Raw genomic sequence first — 20,112 nt, forward strand, 5'->3', positions numbered from 1 at the left:
TAGGTCAGAAGCAGTAACAGATGTCAAGGATGGATGAGTCAGAAATAGAATTGCCAGGAATATACATAGGAAAATACTGGATATTCCAATGGATATGGAAATTACTGCAATCCAAGTGGAAGCAAGAGTCACACTATTTACTGAACATGTCAAGTAATCTGCATATAGGAATTCTGGAAGAAATGCTGTCTAAAGTCAGAGGTCTGGAAACAGATTCATTTAATCAGTATGTTAAGGCAATAATGTTGCTATTCGAATGGATAACAGTAAAGGCTGAAGGGTTAGAGAGCCATGAAATGCAATTCTCTGACTTACTGAAGTGTTCACCCCAGCTGTGGTGTGCTGGGTTTTCCATCACCTTGAAGCCACCAAGGAGTTGGCTTCCAGGTGGAGGAGATAGGAGCAACCATCACAAGTCATMAGGACTGCTGATGACCCCAGCAAAATGGCTACTTCAGTTGAGAGCAAACACAAGTTTGGTAGGAGACTTCCAGTTCTCAAGTAAATTACATTTTCATGGAGGTTTAATTAGTCTCTTATAAAGAAAAGGGCCCAAGTTTTCAAAATCAGGATAAAACCACGTACAGACACACGGGGAGTGTAGAGCRGCTGGCTCAGAAATAGATGACTGACAGCAGTGAGCTGAATCTCATCCAAAGTGATGTAGTGAAAAGCAAGCTGCACTTACCCTGGTGATGTTCGCATGATGCATCCTTTATGAGTGCAGTTGCAGTAACAGGGTTTGTCGTGAAATTGTTTACTGTCATCATGATTGAAACCTAAACTGTGGCCCATCTCATGAGCGAGTGTAATCACATTACTGATAGTATTATGGCCARGGAACTGCATGTGGGAAGAAAAAACACAGGTACATGTTTTCTGGAGAAGGTGTATATTGATGCAGACAACTTCAGATCCAGCTTTTAGTGTTTTGCTCAGTAATTGTGAAATTTGTGCTAACTAGGAACTTTCACTTGCAAACCACCAATTAGGGAACCCTTAAAGAGAATAGTTGCTGGGAAGCATTAGAGAATTATTCTTTTTCTATCTCATGATCTTTAAGACAAAACCAAAATCAACATAACCTCCTTTAGACACCCAATTTACATGCTGTGACTATTAATCAGTAAAAGTCTGCCCCCAGGAGGTATGGAATTAACTCCCAAGCTTTACTATGAAGATTTGATATAGTCAGATCATTCTCAGCACTTCAAGGGAAAGTGATCGGTCAATCAGAGGCACTTTTATTCAAAAGTATAGCTAGTGCCATCTGTCTTTGCAAAGTAGTCAGGGAGTTAGTTTACTTACCTAGGAAACTGAAACCTGAAAATGTGTGTCAGCTAAGAACTCAGCCTCCCAAGATCAAGGTAATGTGGTAGCATCTAAAGTGGCCAACCTCTTGCCTTGCTATGATAGCAAGTTATAAATATGCTACGGGAATATCGAGTCATTGGGGCAACATTATGGCCAAAATCTTTTAAACTTAATGGTGAGATTATCTCTTCATGTTGAGGCAGTAGAAGTGGTCAAAGTCTCTCCTTACCGAGACAACACCCATTGAGTTCAGCTGGCACATAGTCCCTTTCCAGGCAAATCCCAGCTCTTTGTAGTGCTGCCCACTGTAGCGGAAAAGTTTTGAGTGTTAAAGAAATACAAAACCAACATTGTCTCAATAATAGGATGCATTACCTAAATTAGTGTTGGAAAAAATAGTTTCAGGTAATGAGGAACACCTTTCTTAAAGTAAAATCCTTCAATATGGACTCCCTTCAGCTCCAAACTGACCTCTTGGGACTAATCACTGATGCCTCTAATCAAGATTTCCCTTTCATGCAAAGGCTAAAAGCAGATCCATATGTTATATGTACGCATCTGTAAATGTTGCTGTGTAAATTTTGCTAAATTACTTTAAGAATCTGGTTTTTGTTCACTCAGAACAGAGGGCTGCTTACTCAACTGGGAAAGAATTATGCTTTCCTACACAGATTTCATATATGAAGGCACACGCAGAGAATACTGACAGCAGGTCTGGGCTGCCTGGCTGGGAGTTACATCCACAGCACAATGTGCAGATCCCACCCAAATGCAGTATTCACAGAATGGTTGAGGTTGAAAGAGAACCCTGGAGATCATACAGTCCAACCCCCCTGCTCAGCAGGGTCATCTACAGCATGKTAGACAGGGTTGCATCCAGGCGGGTCTTGAAGATCTCCACAGAAGGAGACTCCACCACCTCTCTGGGCAACCTGGTCCAGTGCTCCGTCACTCTCACAGGGAAGAAATTCCCCCTCACCTTCAAGCAGAACTTCCTGTGCTTCAATTTCTGCCCATTGCCTCTTGTCCTGTCACACGGGACAACTGAAAAGAGTTTGTCCCTGTCCCCTTCACACCCTCCCTTCAGGTACTTGTACACATTGATCAGATCCCCCCTCAGTCTTCTCTTCCCCAGGCTGAACAGGCCCAGCTCTCGCAGCCTTTCCTCACAGGGCAGGTGCTGCAGCCCTCTGAGCATCTTCGTAGCCCTGCGCTGGACTCTCTCTAGTAGCTCCATGTCTCTCTTGTCCTGGGGAGCCCAGAACTGGGCACACTACTCGAGATGAGGCCTCCCCAGGGCTGAGGAGAGGGGCAGGATCACCTCCCTCCACCTGCTGGCAACACTCTTCCCAATGCACCCCAGGAGACCATTGGCCTTCCTGGCCACAAGGGCATGTTGCTGCCTCATGGTCAACCTGTCATCCACCAGCACTCCCAGGTCCTTCTCTGCAGAGCTGCTCACCACAAGGTCAGCCCCCAGTTTGTACTGGTGCGTGGGGTTATTTCTCCCTAGGTGCAGGACCCTGCACTTGCCCTTGTTGAACCTCAGGAGGTTCCTCTCCACCCAGCTCTCCAGCCTGTCCAGGTCTCTCTGAAGGGCAGCACAGCCCTCAGGTGTGTCAGCCACTCCTCCCAGCTTGGTATCATTGGCAAACCTGCTGAGGAGGCACTCTGTCCCCTCATCCAGGTCACTGATGAAGAAGTTGAACAGGAAACATTCACAGTACTCCCTGCCTCTCAGATATTAAATCCCAACCCCCACCTATGAAGGCTTATCCCTATGGGAGTTAGCCCAGCTGCCCTGTGACTTGGCCCTGCAGGCTCGGGCAGGAGCTGCCCAAGAGGAGCAGTGAAGCTGCCGCTGGTGTAGACATTAACTGGCAGCACTGAGAACCCCTAGTCCCGATGTGCCCAACATCATCTGTTTCTCCTGTGGGAGCCCCCCAAGCTCCCAGCGGTGCAGCCAGCTGGTATCTTGTGCATCAAGTGTGCAAGTACTAGCTGTGCAGAATGCTGCTGGGGATATTAGGARGAAGCCGTGGTTTATAAACTCGTTGCCATATGAATTTGATGAGTAGTGGCTGTCTGCCACCCCATCATGTAGTCGTGCTCAGTGTGGTCTGAACCCCTTCCGCTGGGTGATGCGGTGACAGGCTGGCCCTGCACAGCTGCTCCAGGAGCCCCAGCAACGGGCAGGAGCCATGTAGCACCTGWGGGTGAGGGCTGCTGGCCGCAGGAAAGGGGAGGCAGATGGAGAAAAGGTGCTGTGCTGGGCTGCAGCGAGATGGGAGACACCTAGTGCGCTCTTCTGAGTGGAGGAGGGGGGTCAGCTCTGAAATTATTTCATTTTTTTGGTCTCCCTTTAAGAAGATGAGAGGTTTGCTGTTGTTTTTTTAGCACAGCCTGAGTGCTTTAGCACAGCATCTCCCGAAACGCAGCGCATGCGCCAGGCTCCTCCCATGGCTGCTTGAACCGGGAGGGAGCACAGCTTAAGGGATCTCATCTCAGCAAAGCAATGTCTGTCCAGCATGTACCGGCATTCCCCACTGCTCACTGTGCGGCAGCCGATGGTGAGGAAGGAGCCCGGCGCTCTGACCCTCGTCAGGAAGGAGAAATTAGAATTGATGGAAATTCAGTCCATCAATGTGCTGCAATCGTCCTGGAAAGATTCCTGCTATGGAGAACACCTATAACCTCTCATATGACTACTTAAGAGGGAAAAGTGGTCTTTTTGGATAAGTAAATCTAGAGAAGCAATCACGTTGGTTGGTCTTTGCTTGATGAAAGAGACATTTAAAACACACTAGTTTTAGAGAACTTTCTAAAAGTTAATGAACAACAGGTAAGGAAACTTWGTGCTTATTATACCTTCCCAGTGATTTTAGGTGCAAGCAAACTTAGAAATAGGTTATTCTGATAAAATGCAATTATTCAAAATTATTTTTAAAAGATTTGACAATATGATATGTTGAATTTGAAACAAAAATATTCAGTAAACTTGAGGTATGTAGTTTAGCACGCGGAAGATTTCTTTTCCCCAAGAGGAAAGATACAGGAATGGCAGAACAGCATCAAATTGCTAGGTCTTAAAAAGCGAGCAAATTAAATAGGTGATTAAATGTCATTGTTGTTTGAGATCTAACTCCATCACCTTAGGAAAAAGGTTTAGTTTAAATAGTGAGTTGTAAATCATGTAACACTGAATTAGGATATCTAATAAATGAGTAGCTAGCATGTCTGAAAAGTGAGTGRCTTCAAAGAATTTGGTTATTTTGATTTAAAGAGAAGGAAGACTGGAAAAATAGACTAATAGACTACCTACTTAAAATTCCTCTTATAAAAGATGGTGAGCTAAAATCCCTACTAAAATCCTTCTTGTAATAGACTATAGASTAATAGCCTACCTACTTAAAATCTCCCTTATATCAATTTGCATGAGAAATGCGTACTAATTAATGTATGGACAAAAAGARTTAGGTTAAAAAAAAGGTTAAAAAAACGAGGTAATTTTTTTTAAAAAAAGAATTAGTAAAAATCAGAAAAATAGAGGGATGGAAATAYTACGTCTCCCTACTTTTCTCTCCGCAACCTGTACATGAGCTGAGAGTTTAAGTCGAAGGCGCCTTACAGAAGTAGCTCTATGTGGTCGTAGTTAATGCGGCCTACGAGGTCCCTCTGGCACCACATGGTAAAAAATTGCAGCGTCTGGGCCAGGTCGCGGGCGATCGTCACGTGGTCCATGTTCTTCCACATCTCCACCGCGCTAATCACGATCTGCAGCTTCAKGGGCCGGTACACCTGGAAGCAGGTCGCCGCGTGAGGTGGGCGCTCGCGACCAAAAACACCCCTCGCCACCGGAAAGCTGCCGGCCCCAAGCCCTCTCCCGCAATTCCCACAATTTGCCCTGGCTCGAGATGGACCATCTGGTCGTATTCTTTATTTTAGTGCCTTGTATTTCTTTATTAGGGCTTTCTGTGTAGCTCATTTTAGCTGCCTCGTGGCTGAGTTCCTGGCTGATGCAGCAGCATTTAGTCAGAATATCTGCGCAGAAAAAGCAGAAGAGGAAAACTGCTGTTTCTGAGGTCTCAGAGCAAGGAGAGGATGAAGGGAAAAGCCAACAAGCTACCAGAAAGCATTTAGTAACAATAATGTGTATTCCCAATCAAGCATTTTAAAGGGATAATTTCAGAATATTTTAAAAGTAGCTTCACTCACACTTGAAACAATTTTCCAGCGGTTGGAGCGGGTTTTGTACCGTTTTCTTGCAGAATAGCTCTAGTCAAACACAGATTATTCATCTCTTCCCCAGACAGAGCACCACATTTGACAGACAACAAATCGAGCAAAACAGCAATCATAGCCATTGGCTCATTAAACTCACCGTGTTCAGGATGTTGTTTATGGAGATGAGTAGATGTAACATCAGAGTTTCGTTGTAGTGATTAACTTTAAACTGAAAGGGGAGAAGAGAGACATTAAAATCTCAGAACTCAGAAATCCAGTTTTATGGTGAGCGCTGATTGCTCATCTCTTCTGTTTCTGTATCAGCTATTTCCCAGCCTAAATCCCTTTTAGCCACATCAGGCATGTCCGTGCCGTGGGGTTTCTGCACTGCTGCGGGTCAGTGGACCAACCGCAGTGGTTTGGGGAGGAAAGCTTTGTGCCGTGATCGAGCTCCTGGAAGTATCTTGCTCATCTATGCACACGGGGGCTGAGTACAAGCAGTTGCTCYTCACAGTGAAGAAGCATGCTGCCCAAAGAAGTGCTTTTATTTCCTTAGTCTTTGAGAATCAGTGACAAATGAGCCCCCTTATTCTCTAAAAACAGGCATTGGTGTAATACATTCACACAAGTAGGGTTAAATAYGAGAGACTAATTCCATTATAGCCATATACTCACAACCAAGTACCGTGGTTACAACTTGCTGACACTTACCAGCTCTTTGTTTGTTACAAGAGCTAATTCTAAATATCTGGTGGACACCTGCAACTCGTGAAGATTGGAAACTTCCTGGAAGTGAACAAATCACACCACAGTTATTATGGTAAGTTCAGGAATTTTTAAGTGTATGCCAAATTGCAGATCAAAAACCACGTGGTATTACTCAAGSAAATTCAGAATTTCCCTGATACCTATATGACAAAGTACAGGAACAGAGTGGAGTTATATGTTGGAGAATGAAAAGGATTAACGGTGCCAAGGCTGATCAGGGAGAAACCTGAAATATTCAGAGGTGGGATACAGTAACAAGTCAGCTGTTGGTATCAAGGGTAATAACTGGCATCACTCACGTTATACCAGCTCACTGTGAATTGCAAAATTTTTGCACCACTTCTACTGCTTTTTTTTTTTTKATCATTAGATTGGGAGGGAGAGTAGAGTGGGGTCAACAACATGTTCTGTCCTGCTTCAAGAAGTAGCAGTCAGAGAGAGAAACAGATAATTGCTGAGTCAGAGTTGTCCTGGACTGTCCTGAAATTGTTCAAGCCACGTGAAAGCCTCTACAAAAACTCTTAGCGTTGTTTAATTTTACCCAGGACATCTCAGTAATACAGCTAATGGGAATATGCACATTGGTAGATCCAACCACTTAACCAGAAAGGCGCCATTTACTGAACCTGGATTCCAGTAACCTTTGGAGRTAAGCATTTAGTATCTATTTTGTTGGTGTCCTTTGCACATTCATTTGCRGATGGGCAGCTCCATAGTTCAAAAAAAAAATCTATCCTAGGTGCAACACTCTCAGTCTTGAACTGTGAAGAAATGGGTGAAGATTGTTGGCTGGTGCATTTTGTACATCCAGCGAATTAATGGCTGGTAGCACCTAACGCGTTAACATGTAATCTGGAGGATCATGCTGCTCTTTGCAGCACAAGGTTGCTCCGTAGCTGCAATGTCCCATCTCAGAACAGAAATACGACTTTCTATCATTTGGCTGTTGCAGAAGTACGCATTGCTAAAAAAATGATATTGCTTAAGAGTCATTTTAAACAAGGGGACTCATCTCTCTTCTCAGTTGAACAAATACTACTTTATTAATATTATAAATTATTCTCTTTCTCTGGCAGCTTCTCAGTAAATTCAATGAAATTATAGTAATTTATAAAACTATATTTTCACCACGGGAGCTGATAAGTAATTCTTTCCTCTAACTGTTTCATATTATTATCAGAAGGCAGCATCTTTGAATATCACTGTTTCTTTCACTGACTGCAGTTACAACATGCTGACATAGGACAGACTGCTGCTATAAATAATCCATGCTTCCAGTTACGAAAATAATGCTTTATCTCAGCACTTTTGAAAGCAGAAACAGCAATGACAAAAGTCCTCCCAAGCTCTCAAAAGCATTCATAAATCAAAGCAGATAAACATTTATAACCAACGCACTTGTGAAAGCAACATCAGTAATAGCCAATATCAAACAAATGATGCCAGAACAAATTAATTGCCTTCAATAACATGGAAATATGGTTTCTGAATAGAGGACAAGCAAGAGATGCATGCATTTGACATCATTAACGCTTTTTTCCACCCAGTTTAAGCAAACCATGGCAGTGTAGTTCAGGTTTGCTTGCAATAAGGTGTATACTAACAACATYGGGAAGTGAGCTAGAGCACTTGTTGCTCCAGGAGGTAAAGATGCGTTAACTGAAGTCCCATGAGGGTCAGGTGTGGGCTGGGAACTGTTCAACATCACCTCTATCCCAGGAGCCTGAGGCTAAGAGAGAGTGCTGGTAGATTTGCAGACAGCTCCATCAGAGACGTGCGATGAAAGGCGGGATGAAACTCAAAATTATTCTGCTGTTCCGTGAGGGAAAAGAAAGGCAAAMAAAGAAGGAGCAGGAGCCAGAGCAGCATCAGTAAGGCAGGTGAGGTAGCCTCCCTTCCTCGGTGCTCACGGGACATTGGCAGAAACACCGCTGAGAGACAGGGCACCCATGTGTGGSTACGGGGAGCTGCACCTTAGGGCCCCTTTGGAGTGAAGAGAAGGGCAGAGGCACTTTCACAGTGCAAACAGAACTATTCAAACATTTYGGAGGTTTCTCCAGAAAAGGTTTCTCACATCCTCAAAGCACCTATTTGTCTCCATTGGCAATGAAGGGAATTTTGGTAATTTGCAAAGATACAGGTATTCATGGGACAGTTTACAGCTCAGCAGAGAGGTGCCAGGCAGTGACACGTTCATGAGAAGCAGCCAGTAATCCCATGTCTAGTGTGTTAGCCCAGTAACTAGAGCACTCACCAGCTGTACTGCTAAATAAGATGGCCAGGGAATAGTTTGGGGTACTCAGCTTCTCCTCTACTCCCTGCTCACTTGCTCCTTGTCTCCATTTTGCACTGTTTCAACTAGATCTCTCCAGGACAAGTCTGTTGCGGAAGGGATCAACCAGAGCAGGCTGGATGTGAGCTAAGCCCTGGAGTCAACCCCTTGGCCCTCTTTTGTTTATTGTAACAGACACAATCAAAGCAGCAGATATTGTCTATAGACCTCTTCTGCTGGAGCAGCCTCCTCGTGGTGAGATGGTGATGCTTGTTGCACATTTTCACAGTTACTGATGCACTAACAGAGAAAATTCAAGCGTTGGAAAAGGTTTCCCAGAGAGGCTGTGCTGTCTGTATCCTTGGACCTTTTCAAGATCAGTCTGGAAAAGCCCTGCACAACGTGGTTTGACTTCATAGCTGACCCTGCTTGGAGCAGGAGATTGGACCTGAGTCCTCCCAAAATCCCTTCCAACCTGAATCACCCTATGATCCTGCAGGACGGAGATCAAGACTGTTGTCAGTCTGAGAGGTCAATAGCACCCACTTCCCAGGAGCGTAGCCCACATACCAAGCTTCGTCCTTCCCCACCTCTTTGACTATGCAGCCCTGGAAGAAGAAACTCTAGAGAGAAGAGTCCTAGATTCAGACCCCTGATCCCAGGATAAAGCCTGCATTTTCCATTCTGGAGTCATGCAGTAAAATAATAGATTGTCAATAGATTTTCYGTCTGTAAGGGGAATGTCAATAATCGATTTAGATTGCTCCTTGTGTAGCTTCTGATCACAGAAAAACTAGTAACACATCCTTACTGTCTAAAAATAATTAATCATTTAAAATTTTAAYTGAAACCTTTAACTGCCTCTATCTCCTGTTTCCATATAAACTGGCAGAGGTGTCAACTCCACTCTTTATTGCTAATTAAAAAAAAAAATCTTGATTGCTACTACCACTTTCATTTCAGCCAGGACTTTTTAAAATTGGATATTTTTTCCATGTTTTCTGAGATTAACTGTGCAGGAAGGGATCTCAAGGGAGACTCAAACCCAAGGCAGGAYGAACTTCACTCGACCAGTCCCTGATGAAGTATTATTTAACACTTTCACAAGTCCTCAGAGGATTAAGGTTCCTCAGGTGATTCATGCCTAGTTTACCAGTTAATCATTAATAAGCCATTTGAATGTGGCTTTTATTTACTCTGCAGTCATTGCACCTGCAATCACACCTCTCAGCCCAGAAAGCTCTTCGCACCACTAAAGCAATGTGAACAGTGAGTAAGCGGAAGAGGTGCATTGCCTTTCGGCTCCCAGGTCTCTTCCAGGACTGATGTAAGCTGGTGACAGATGAGTTTTGAAGTGCTGACCTACTCTAAGTTTGGAAGGAAACATCCCAGAGAAACAGAAAYGTGTCTTTTGTTCTCACTATTAAGCTTAGGCATAGCTCAAAGTATGGTTTCCTTAGGATGAGACAGTGCTTTGCTCCTGATAACCACACAGAAATCCTGTTAGCTTTCAGACCTGCCAATACATCATAGCTTGAAACCCTATAACATTCCTCTGAATATGACAGGAATTTCCAAAACAGTTGGATCGTTCTCATAATATGCACTAATATGCAATACTGCTYTAGCAGGAATTCTTACTTCAATAAAAAATATTTTACGACTCCCATTTGAAAGGTCTTCCTCTTCAGGCAGTTGGTCTTCATTCTTTTCTGGCACTTGGCACAGATGAGGTGGGTCACTTTCCAGTGCCTTCCGATAAATAAGATGTTGAAATGTAGAGGAGTTTTCAACGGGTTCGATTTCATACCTCARGTCTCCAATTTCCAAAACTCCACTGTGAATTTTCAAACAGAAAAACAATTAAACGATTTGATGAAACTAAATGGCTTTCCAAATTACTTTATAAATATAGAARGAAACAAGGTGTATGAACCCTTAAAAGAGAGTCTAAACAAATGAGGCACCACCAGCAGTTTCATCAAACTTTTCTTCTATCAAATATGACAGAGGACAGCGTGATGGTAAGAAGGACAAGTTACTTACCTGTCTGTATTTTTCAGCTACATTGTGGTATCGTGCTTTGGTCCCCCATTTGTGAACGTTGTTAACCAGAGAATTTGCTGCCCTAYGCACACATAGGAGTACGTCCAAGGCCCTTCCCTCCCTGTGCACACCTTGTGTAACAATAAAAGGGTGAGGAATGCCCCATCCTCTCCAGCCTGGGATTCCCAGTGCGATGGGGACCTGAGAGGAGGGATAGGATGGTGCACTGAGAGCACTCAAGCAAGCAAAAGCTCCCTAGAAAGACAGCGGTGAGCAAGCAACTCATCCTCTTCACCCAACATGTGTTTGCATATCATGGCTGATTTGAGGCACTGCCCAGCAAACCAATGACAAGGAGAAGAGGCTCAAAATCCTTAAAGAAAGAGAGATTAAAAGTCCACCCTCCCACTGGCATCGGTGGGCTGGGGCATGGCAGCAGRAGCAGGTGCTGGAGCAAGTGCTGCTGGAGATGCTGGAGCAGCCACATGGATATCACCAGCAGGTGGAAATGCGGGAGACACTTCTGAGGCTTTGGACAAGCCTGTTATTTTATATTTTAGAGAGGAAGATAAGGAAATATTCCTTTTAGCTCTCTCATAATGCTACTTGTACAGTCAGGGATCCAGTGGGAACTGAAAAGGAACTCATTGAAAAGAGTTCCTATGGAAAAAAACACCATGTCCAGTGTTTAGGATACATAAGATGGCATGAAAGAGCAATCATGCGACTTTGGGAAAAAGTAAAGAAGCTACAGATGAATTTCATGTATTAAACAAAACTGAGAAGGCAGTAAAAACTCTGAATGGGCTACTTATCTTGAAAGATAAGTAAGATCTGTTTATCTCCAGGAAGACACTGTGACTAAATAGGTTTTGTCCATTAATAACTATAGGAACGTGTCACACTGGCACAAAAGGCAATCTTTACCGAGAGCAATCTGCATGTGAGATCCCATGAGGGACTGAGAGAAGGAATAATTAATTCYTTAAAAAGCCCTGTAGYAGTAGGGTTAAAAAAGAAGAGACAATACCTCAAACTGGGAATGAAGGGATAAAGTAGGAGCTGTGATGGACAGTTAATGTATATTATGTTCTGTTAAGRTTATGGCTAGACAGGTAGACCTCTGGAAGCAGGGAGCAGATGTCTGAATGGAAAGCACGATTTTCCCTAGGACGAAGCCTGCAGCAGCCCAAGAAGTCTTTAGAGATTGCTGGACCAAGCATGCCTGGAGGAAAGACCYCTGTTAAAGGTAGGCAGATGAAGAYTGGYTTCCATAGATTTAAWTTTTATTTGATTTTATGAGGTTCTGAGCTTCCCCTACTTAGAAAGTTGCCTCATTTTAGTCTGCATCCTCAAAAATCTCATGTAAGCAATTCAAAGACCTTTGAGGGGCTTGTTTCAAGATGAAGGTGCAGGTGGGTCTACCCAGATCTTAGTCCTATGCCTTGATCTCATCAGAGAGGCTAAAWAGGTCTTAATTCTGCCAGAGTTCAAATTATTTAGTTCTAAAATTTCTGGTATTACTGTCTAATATGTCAAAATAGGAAAGTGTGGCCTCACCAAACACTGAGCTAGAAACCTAGAGGACTTCACAAAGTCGGTTTTCTTAGTACATGGTTGGTGGCATTTATCAAAAAGATCTCAAATTGGAGAAAATGACCTTTCTCTCACCCTGAGAATATCCAGGCTGTGAGGAGAGCCAAGATGTAAGTGCGAAGCTGTCTCCACCAGTGTTGACAGAAGATCCTTTAATGGCAGAAGGGCTTTTGATCATGGAACTGAGTTTGGGTGCTGAAACCCAAACTGCCTGGATCAGGCTGGTACTTTGGTCTGCCTGCTCTTTTGTACTACCTGARCAGGAGCAGAATTGGAGAAAATCCACAAAGAATTGGGAATGCAGCTGAGAATTACTGTGGAGGGTCGTATTCTGGAGCAGAACTGTGGGCATTTCTGTTTGATGTCCAAGGCAACGATACTGATCTCTGTGTAATCCCAGTCTTGGAAACTGCTGTCAAAATATTGTTGTGAATCTCTCAGCAAATGTTGCYCACAGGCAGGAGGACCTACAGGCACAATTTGGGACCAGCACTGGTGTCTGCATCATCTGAACACCCCGAAAGTGGGCTAACGCCAGCTCTGAATGCATTTGGTATGGAGTCTGGCACAAGATTAGTAAAGATGCAGRCTGCCATTATCCCAGGATGGTTTTGAATGATGCTGAATGGTGAAACTCTATGTTCATGGTGAAATCTCTTCCTGCAGAGGAAATGCCATGACAGCTAAGGAGTCTAATGGCTCCTCATGTTCCTTAGGCATTGAGTAAGAATCAGGTTTAAGAAGCTAAAAATTCTAAGGTGGCTTTGATCAAGGTTGTCATTCCTTTATTATCTAGTCCTTGAGACAAAGAAAAACCTTTATATGTTAGTATCTCACATATACAGCAAGACCAATACTTTTSTAAAGCTCCTTAGTGCTCGAACCAAGAACCTACAGTGCTTCCTGAGCCTAGAAAGATGCTATCTATCTTGTGGTGGACTGAACAAACAGATATGGAGCGCAGCTCTCTAGTGTATTTTTAAAAGCATCTTGCCACCATGACGCAAAGAACTCAGATCCCATGCGGCCATGACTGKAACGTTACTAGCTGATAAAATGAGTCTAGAATTTGTTGGAGGTTCCCTAGAGGTTTTCATGTGGCTTGGGTAACCACTGGGTCACTTCATCTGTATATGAAGAGAGTAAGTTCTTGCCTTCAGAAGAAAGGTCTTCCAGCAGGAACTGCATGTCTTTTGGTAGGGTGGATAACTTTTTCCCAATGATGACAGTTAAGCAGCACAATAGGGCCCAGAAACCCAAGCATCTCTGTCCTTGGAGGTTTTCAAGACCTGACTGGATAAAGTCGTGGGTAACCTGGTGTAGCCCCACAGCTGCCCAGCTTTGAGCTGGAGGTAAGACTAGAGACTTCCCAAGGTCGCTTCCAACCTGAATTATCCGGTGGTCCTGCAAGTCTAGGTCCGAGCTGTGGGTGCCCGAAAAGGCAGTTGATCTTGCTGAGGTGTCCTGGCCGTGAAGCGGCTCCACAGYTGGGAGAAGTGTGGAAGAATCAGGATTTGTATATTTTTTTCCTATACCAACTGAACYCTATTTTAAACAGGGCCAGGACTGAGTGTGGAGTATAACCCAAAGCATCTATCTCTCTTGGATGATGTTGAGTGAATGAGGGGCAGACAGGTAAGGAAAAAAGCAAAGGAGGAGTCAAAGACCAGGCATTTCCCAGTTGTTGCTCATGAGTTCAGGGATAGTGAGACTGTGCATGGAGAAACGTGCCTGAAGCACAAGGGCTAGATTTTGATCTAGACACTTAGTAGCTTGGGATGGTCTCCTGGAGATGCTGACTGCAAATACACTGCGTATGTGAGGAAGCAGTAAAAGCTTGGCTTCCAGAGGAGCGGGTTTATAGTGGGCGTTCACTAGGGACAGCCCATAATTGCGAGAAGTATTTTACATTGTTTATTTGTTCTTTGATGCACTTTGCAAAAATCCATCCTTTCCATGAGCTTTTAGAGAGGTCCCTAAGGTGGATATTTTTGGAGAAGAATTAACAGCTTTAGATCGATAATGTTGTAGTGGGATAATGTAAGTACGATACTTACATTACTCAGTTCAGTTAGACTGCTCAGCTGGGGATGGTTCATCTTAAAGTTCTCTTAATCTTCATGGGAAAGGCTACACTGGTATTTCTTTTTGCTTGACTATTACTATAAAGTAAATGAGCTCTATAGGAAAGACCACGAGAGAAATGGCCACAATATTCAGGGGCGACCGCTGGTTTAATGCTGTGGCCCTGGGAGCTCTGATTTACAAGAGACAGTCACGCCCCTACACGCACCATTTTCTGTTGCACATTTGGAGCTTGCTGTGTCAGAAATAAATATATTCAGGGACTCAGAGCTCTCGCAAAGAGGAAAGTTCCTCAAAGCAAAGCAGCCGAGCGGTGCTTATTTAGTTGGCTGCTTTGTAAAGCAAATCTTCAGCATGTAAAACTTCTGCCTGCTTGCACTCTAAGAATACAAAGCTTGTTTGTGGGGCAAGGATTTTATTAAAATCTACTTTTCTGTGAAGTGGCTGCATTTTAAATCTATAATACTGTAAGAGCTGTAATGTATTTTTTTTCACCTGTGCCTGACAATTTGTGTTTTAGTTACCTGATGCCAAAGCACGTGCTGAGGGAGACGAGGGATCCTGGGGAGTCTTCCACGAACCCCTCGTAGTAGCAGTCCTCCTGCAAGGTGCAGACACCCGTTACTCCTCCGCTAGCAGCACCTGYATCCCCAGCTCGTTGCTGGGCTGGGCAGCTGCTCCAGCACCCGCTGCCGTGCAAAAAGCTCCCGTGCGCGGATTAAAAAGAAAAAAACTGCATCAATGAAGGGGCATGTGAAAAAAMCACAAGCAAAATCCTTGATCCATTTGAGAAGGGTATTTCATGTGCATGAGCAAAAATACTTTGAGGGTCAATACTGCCTTCTTTAGTAATAGAAAATAAAGCATTTTGATAATGATGAAATAGTCCTTTTTGGTATTTCTAGTKATATAGAAATATAGTTATATAGAAATACCTATTTGGTATTTCTTTTTTTTTTTTTTTGATGACATAAAATTATGTTTATTTAAGAAACTTTAGAAGTTTGAAATCAAGTGTTGTTCTGATCAATCTGAAATTGTTTTTTTCCTAGATCTTTATGCAATTTCCTTCTTTTTTTAAAAAAATGTAAAAATGGTGAATTTTTAGAAAATTGCCTGAAAAACAGAAAGCTATTTCTTGCTTAGATTCATTGGTATAATCAGATGACCCTAAAAGAAGGATGATAATTTAGCTCTACTCAATGTTGTGTCTTTGACATACATCTAGACTTACCTGGATGTACGGATATTCAGTTATCAAGTCTCCCTCTTGACTGTACATAAAAACAGGGAGATCCTTGGCTATCAAGTTTCTGAAAATCAAAACAGAAAAATCCTTAAAATTAGACATACCAAGTTCTCCCCCTTAAGCGCAGCTGTTCCGTTTTTCTCCTGCAGGCTGCAAGAGACGCCTGGTAATTCACTTGTTGTCCACAAGTCCCAGACTGGTGCTAGAATCTGGGTAGGAGAAATCCTGGCAGCAGGAGCGACTGAAGCTGCGCAGTGACAGATGGAGCCAGATCCCTGGCTTTGGACTATGGCGAGGCCGTGACAGATGGACAAAAAGGGGATTGCTTAAGAAATATGCATTTATGTACTTTCAAAACGCTGTTTGTGCAGACATAGGAATGGCCACGATCATTGGGCGTGTGCATCAGATCTGCTCCTCATGCATGTGGCAGCATTTTAAGCCCTAGAGGTGGAGCGAAGCCCCGTCAACCCGCACAGCAAATGTTCCTAGAATACCAGTTTTATGATAAAAGTTCTGACTGGTCCAAAGCTGRGCTTCGAGGTCCTCAGGAAAGATGGTGGACAGCCCCAGGTGCTTCCTCAGGACACCAGGTCTTCCCTGGGATCCCGTGGGCTGGYTGGGTCCCACTAGGAGCTGCCGAGCTGGGAGAGGGCTCACATGGGGTGGCCACAGCCACAGTGCCGCACGTGGGTGCTTGCGGCACACCAGGAACGTGGTGCACCCCGGAGAAGATGTGAAAGGCACCTGCCTGGATAAAGCACCTGGTCTGACCCTGCTTTGAGCAGCAGGTGGGACCAGAGACCTCACACAGGGGCCCAKGGGGTGGCTGCAGGAGCGGAGAGTCGGAGAGGAAGAAAAGCTCGGGAAGCAGCAGACACTTACTTTGCTCGCACGAGGTGGATGATATGGTGGTTCCCTTCTGCTGTTATTAAATACGACACGTCCTCCTAAACCGTTTGAGACACAGTACATTAATGTTTCCAAGATTAAACTCAGCTGTTCCAGCCTTCCCTCATGAAGGCCATTTAGCACCTCTCCTCAAGCGTGTCCCCAAGGGAGCRTCTTCTCAAGAGGTTCCCTTGCTTGCTGAGCCTGTGCAGTGCCCTTCCTTCGTTCCCCGCTAACGGCGACTGCCAGGGACGGGTGGACACGTTCTGGCCTCACRTCCCTGGTTTTGCAGCCTCCCATCTCAAGGAAAGTGACTTCGGGAGTGTCGGAGAGCGCAGCCCCCTTCCTCAGAAAAACCACTTTAATTCTGCCGTTTCAGTCTGTTCCTAAGTAAAATCAGCTCTAGGCCGAAGAGGGCTCGATATCTGGACTACCAGGGCAGAAATTTTTTCCAAAAAAATATTAAAAGCCCTCTGTCAGCAGAGAAAGGCTCCAAAACTCTGCCCCAATCCCTTTTATCTCATGCAACGCCGCATTGATTGCTCAGAGCACGTTCCCGTTTTACCCTTTGCCAAAGGCTTCTTCTCCAGAGCCTGTTTCTTTCTAAGAATCCCCTTTGTAGCATTTAGCATTGTTGAGATAGCATTAAAAGGGGAAAAAAAGAATTAAAAAGCTCTTTTAAAAGTGTTTGGCAAGTCAAAAGCAGTAAGCCTGAAGTGACAAACGCTTCCACCTCCCCAGCCAGGCCCTGGCTGGGACCAGCAGCAATTTTCTGAAAAGCAAATGACCTTTGCGAGTGCCCCGTCCCTTGGCTCCAGCTTCCTCGGCACCGTTACTTCGGAGTAGAGGATTCTTGACGTTTCGAGAAAACCTGGAAGAAATAAACTGCTGATGTTGATACAGATATTGGAGTATGACCGAGCTGCGGTAGTCTCCCATCAGCTGAGCCATCAGGAAATGATTTTGTTCCGTATTTTAGGGGAAAAGCAGCGTTTTTCACACCAGATAATGAAGTATTTCCCGTTCCTGCAATGCAGAAGGAGGATTTTAAATAGAAAGCTTTTTTTTTTTTTTTTTTTTTTTTTTTTTTTTTTTTTTATTTAATTTTGCAAGTCCATCTATCTTAAATTTGAGGTGTAAGAGAGCTGGTTGAAGAGCTCTTTTCACTGTTAATACTGATTTCTAATGAAGCTTCGGGTGCAAGAAATTCCAGCGAGCGTTTTTCAAAGGGAGAAGATGAGACGATTTCTGTAATTACAAGATGATGATGAGCTCGCTTTGATCTCAAGCAAAAACCCAGAATCAAACCTGATATGGGATCACAGGAAATAGAACGTCGAGATTTAATTAACCGCGTTTTGTGAGAGCCAACGAGCTGGCCTAGGAAGGAGGAGGCTGTCCCATGAGCCACGTGCCCGGCCCAGACACCCCCCCAGCCTGTCCCCCCCCACCAGCTGGGCTGGAGCCCACGTCCCTGCCCGTGTCCCCAGCCCATGTTTTCCTACCCATGCCTCTGCCAGTGTCCCCCAGCAACGTCCCCAAGCTCACATTTCCCAGCTGGTGTCCCCAGCCTGCACCCCCCCCAAAGTCCTCCCAGCCCATGTCCCAGCTCATGCCCCTCAGCCTGCATCCCCCCCACCGATGTCCCCAAGCTCATGTCCCCTCGTCTGCACCCCCAGCCTGTGTCCTTAGCTCACATTCCCAGCCCACGTCCCTCTGACCTTGTTCCCCTGTGCTTGCCCCCAGCCCGTGTCCCCCATCCTGCATTCCCCACCAGTGTGCCCTGGCCCCTGGCCCTAAACCCATGKTCCCCAGCCCCAAGGCCCCAGCCTATGTCTCCCAGCCCATGTCCCTCATCAATGTCCCCAGCCTATGTCCCCCAGCCCATGTCCCTAAACCCGTATCTCCAGCCTGAGTCCCCACCAGTATCCCCAGCCCATGTCCCCCGTCTTACATCTCTCATCCCATCTCCCCCTGCTTGCATCACCTACCGATGTCCCCCAGCCCATGTCCCTCAGGCCATGTCTCCAGCCCAAGAGCTCCAGCCCACATCTCCCAGTTTACATACCCCARCTCACACCCCCACCCCATGTCCCTCAGCCCACGTCCCTGACCCRTATCCCCAAGCCTGCATCCTTCCACCCACATCCCTCCACCCGCATCTCCAAGCCCATGTCCCTACCTTCCATTCCACGTTCCTCATCCTGTGCCCCCTCCCCCCCGCCACCAGCCCGGGCTCCCAGTCGCTGCCCCTCACCTGGGCAGAGGAGCAGGATCAGTGCCGCGATCCTTGTGCCCCGGCGGGGCGGGCAGAGCCCTGGCCCCATGTCCGCGCTGCTCGCCGCCCTGGCCAGCCCTGCCGGGACACAGCCCTCAGCCCAGCCGCCCTGGCCCTGCACCCGCTGCCCCCAGCTCCACGCCACCCTCGGCAGCTGCCCCGGTCCACCTCCAGCTGCCCCAGCCCCTTCGCTGCCTGCGCCCGGTCCTGGCCTCGTCCCTCACCTTCAGCCCTGTCCCAACCCGTGCCCCATGCCGGGGGCGCCCCAGGATGCAGCCACCCTGCTGCCATCCTCTGGCCCCTCTTTAGACCTCCAGTGCCCCTCAGCCCCGCTCCCCATCTCCCATGGCCATGTGCTCTGCCCTTCCGTTGCCACCCCCAGCCCCACCTCCCCCAGCCCCAAGCTGCCTCCAGCCCCTTCCTCCACCCCAACTGCCACGGGGTCTCCTCCGTTCCTGCCCCTCCAGGCTCCAACTGCCGCCTGGGCTCGTCTGCCACCTCCCACCATCCTGGCACCTCCTCCTCCTGCCACCTGTCCCATCCTGTCCCATCCCACCTCTTCTCCACCTGCCATTCATCCCATCCTATCCTACACCACCCTGTCTCATCCTATCCCACTCCATCCCTCCTCCAACTGCCACCCGGGCGTGTTCTGCCACCTCCTACCAGCCCAGTCACAGCCCTGCCTGCCACCCATCTCATCCCATCCCTCCTCCACCGGTCACCCATCCCATCCCATCCCGTCCCATCCTATCCTGTCCCATTGCATCCCACCCCTTCTCTACCCGCCACCCACCCCATTCCATCCCATCCCCTCCCTCCTCCAACTGCCGCCTAAGTCAGTTCTGCCACCACCCACCACCCTGATCCCACCTCCATCTGCTCCCACCCTGTCCCATCCCACCTCCACCTACCTCCTGGGGCCGCTGCTCTGTCTCCAGCCACAGCCCAGCTCCTGGTGCCACCCAGCCCTCACTCCCAGCACCCTCACTTGGCCCAGCCCATGCACCTAGCCACACCCCCACACCTGCCACCAGCCCCGCCCACCTCACTTGGTCCCGCCCCCCCGGCCCCACCCACCCCACCTGGGGGGCTGCCTGCAAAAATAAACCCTAYCAAGATGTCCTGCTTTCCTAAAAGTGCAACATTTTTGCAGGAAAGAACCAAAAATTGGCTCCAAGAGCAGCAGGGGATCTGCTGCCACCGGTTCCTGGAGCATGCGATGGCAGATGAAATTCAGCGCTTGATGCAGGCAGAGGAACAACCCGGCCTCCTCGTCCACCAAAACGTGGCCCCTCTTCAYGGACAGGCCCCAACAGCCCCCGCTCAATGCTGAGTAGCTGTCTAGAAGTCAAATATATTTTTGTGAATTGTTTGGAATGGATTTTT

At 46.4% G+C, this 20,112-nt stretch overlaps 1 protein-coding gene across 1 annotated transcript in view; it reads right to left on the reverse strand.

The window, feature by feature from the left end:
• The window catches only part of LOC146592329 (disintegrin and metalloproteinase domain-containing protein 9-like), a 38,295-nt gene extending 19,523 nt beyond the window's left edge, over positions 1–18,772 (reverse strand). The window contains exons 1-11 of the mRNA XM_085311226.1: positions 18,703–18,772; positions 17,234–17,316; positions 16,440–16,504; positions 15,540–15,618; positions 14,830–14,906; positions 10,220–10,415; positions 6,250–6,324; positions 5,696–5,767; positions 4,943–5,112; positions 1,544–1,619; positions 689–843 (exon numbers count right to left, since the gene is read on the reverse strand). Coding sequence (XP_085167352.1) covers positions 689–843; positions 1,544–1,619; positions 4,943–5,112; positions 5,696–5,767; positions 6,250–6,324; positions 10,220–10,415; positions 14,830–14,906; positions 15,540–15,618; positions 16,440–16,504; positions 17,234–17,316; positions 18,703–18,772 — 1,118 coding nt within the window. The remainder of the gene's footprint in view (positions 1–688; positions 844–1,543; positions 1,620–4,942; positions 5,113–5,695; positions 5,768–6,249; positions 6,325–10,219; positions 10,416–14,829; positions 14,907–15,539; positions 15,619–16,439; positions 16,505–17,233; positions 17,317–18,702) is intronic.
• Positions 18,773–20,112: the final 1,340 nt, after the last annotated feature.

Source organism: Rhea americana, unplaced genomic scaffold (genome assembly GCF_003343005.1).
Source record: "Rhea americana isolate MKP2758 unplaced genomic scaffold, rheAme1 scaffold_335, whole genome shotgun sequence".
Classification (NCBI taxonomy): domain Eukaryota; kingdom Metazoa; phylum Chordata; class Aves; order Rheiformes; family Rheidae; genus Rhea; species Rhea americana.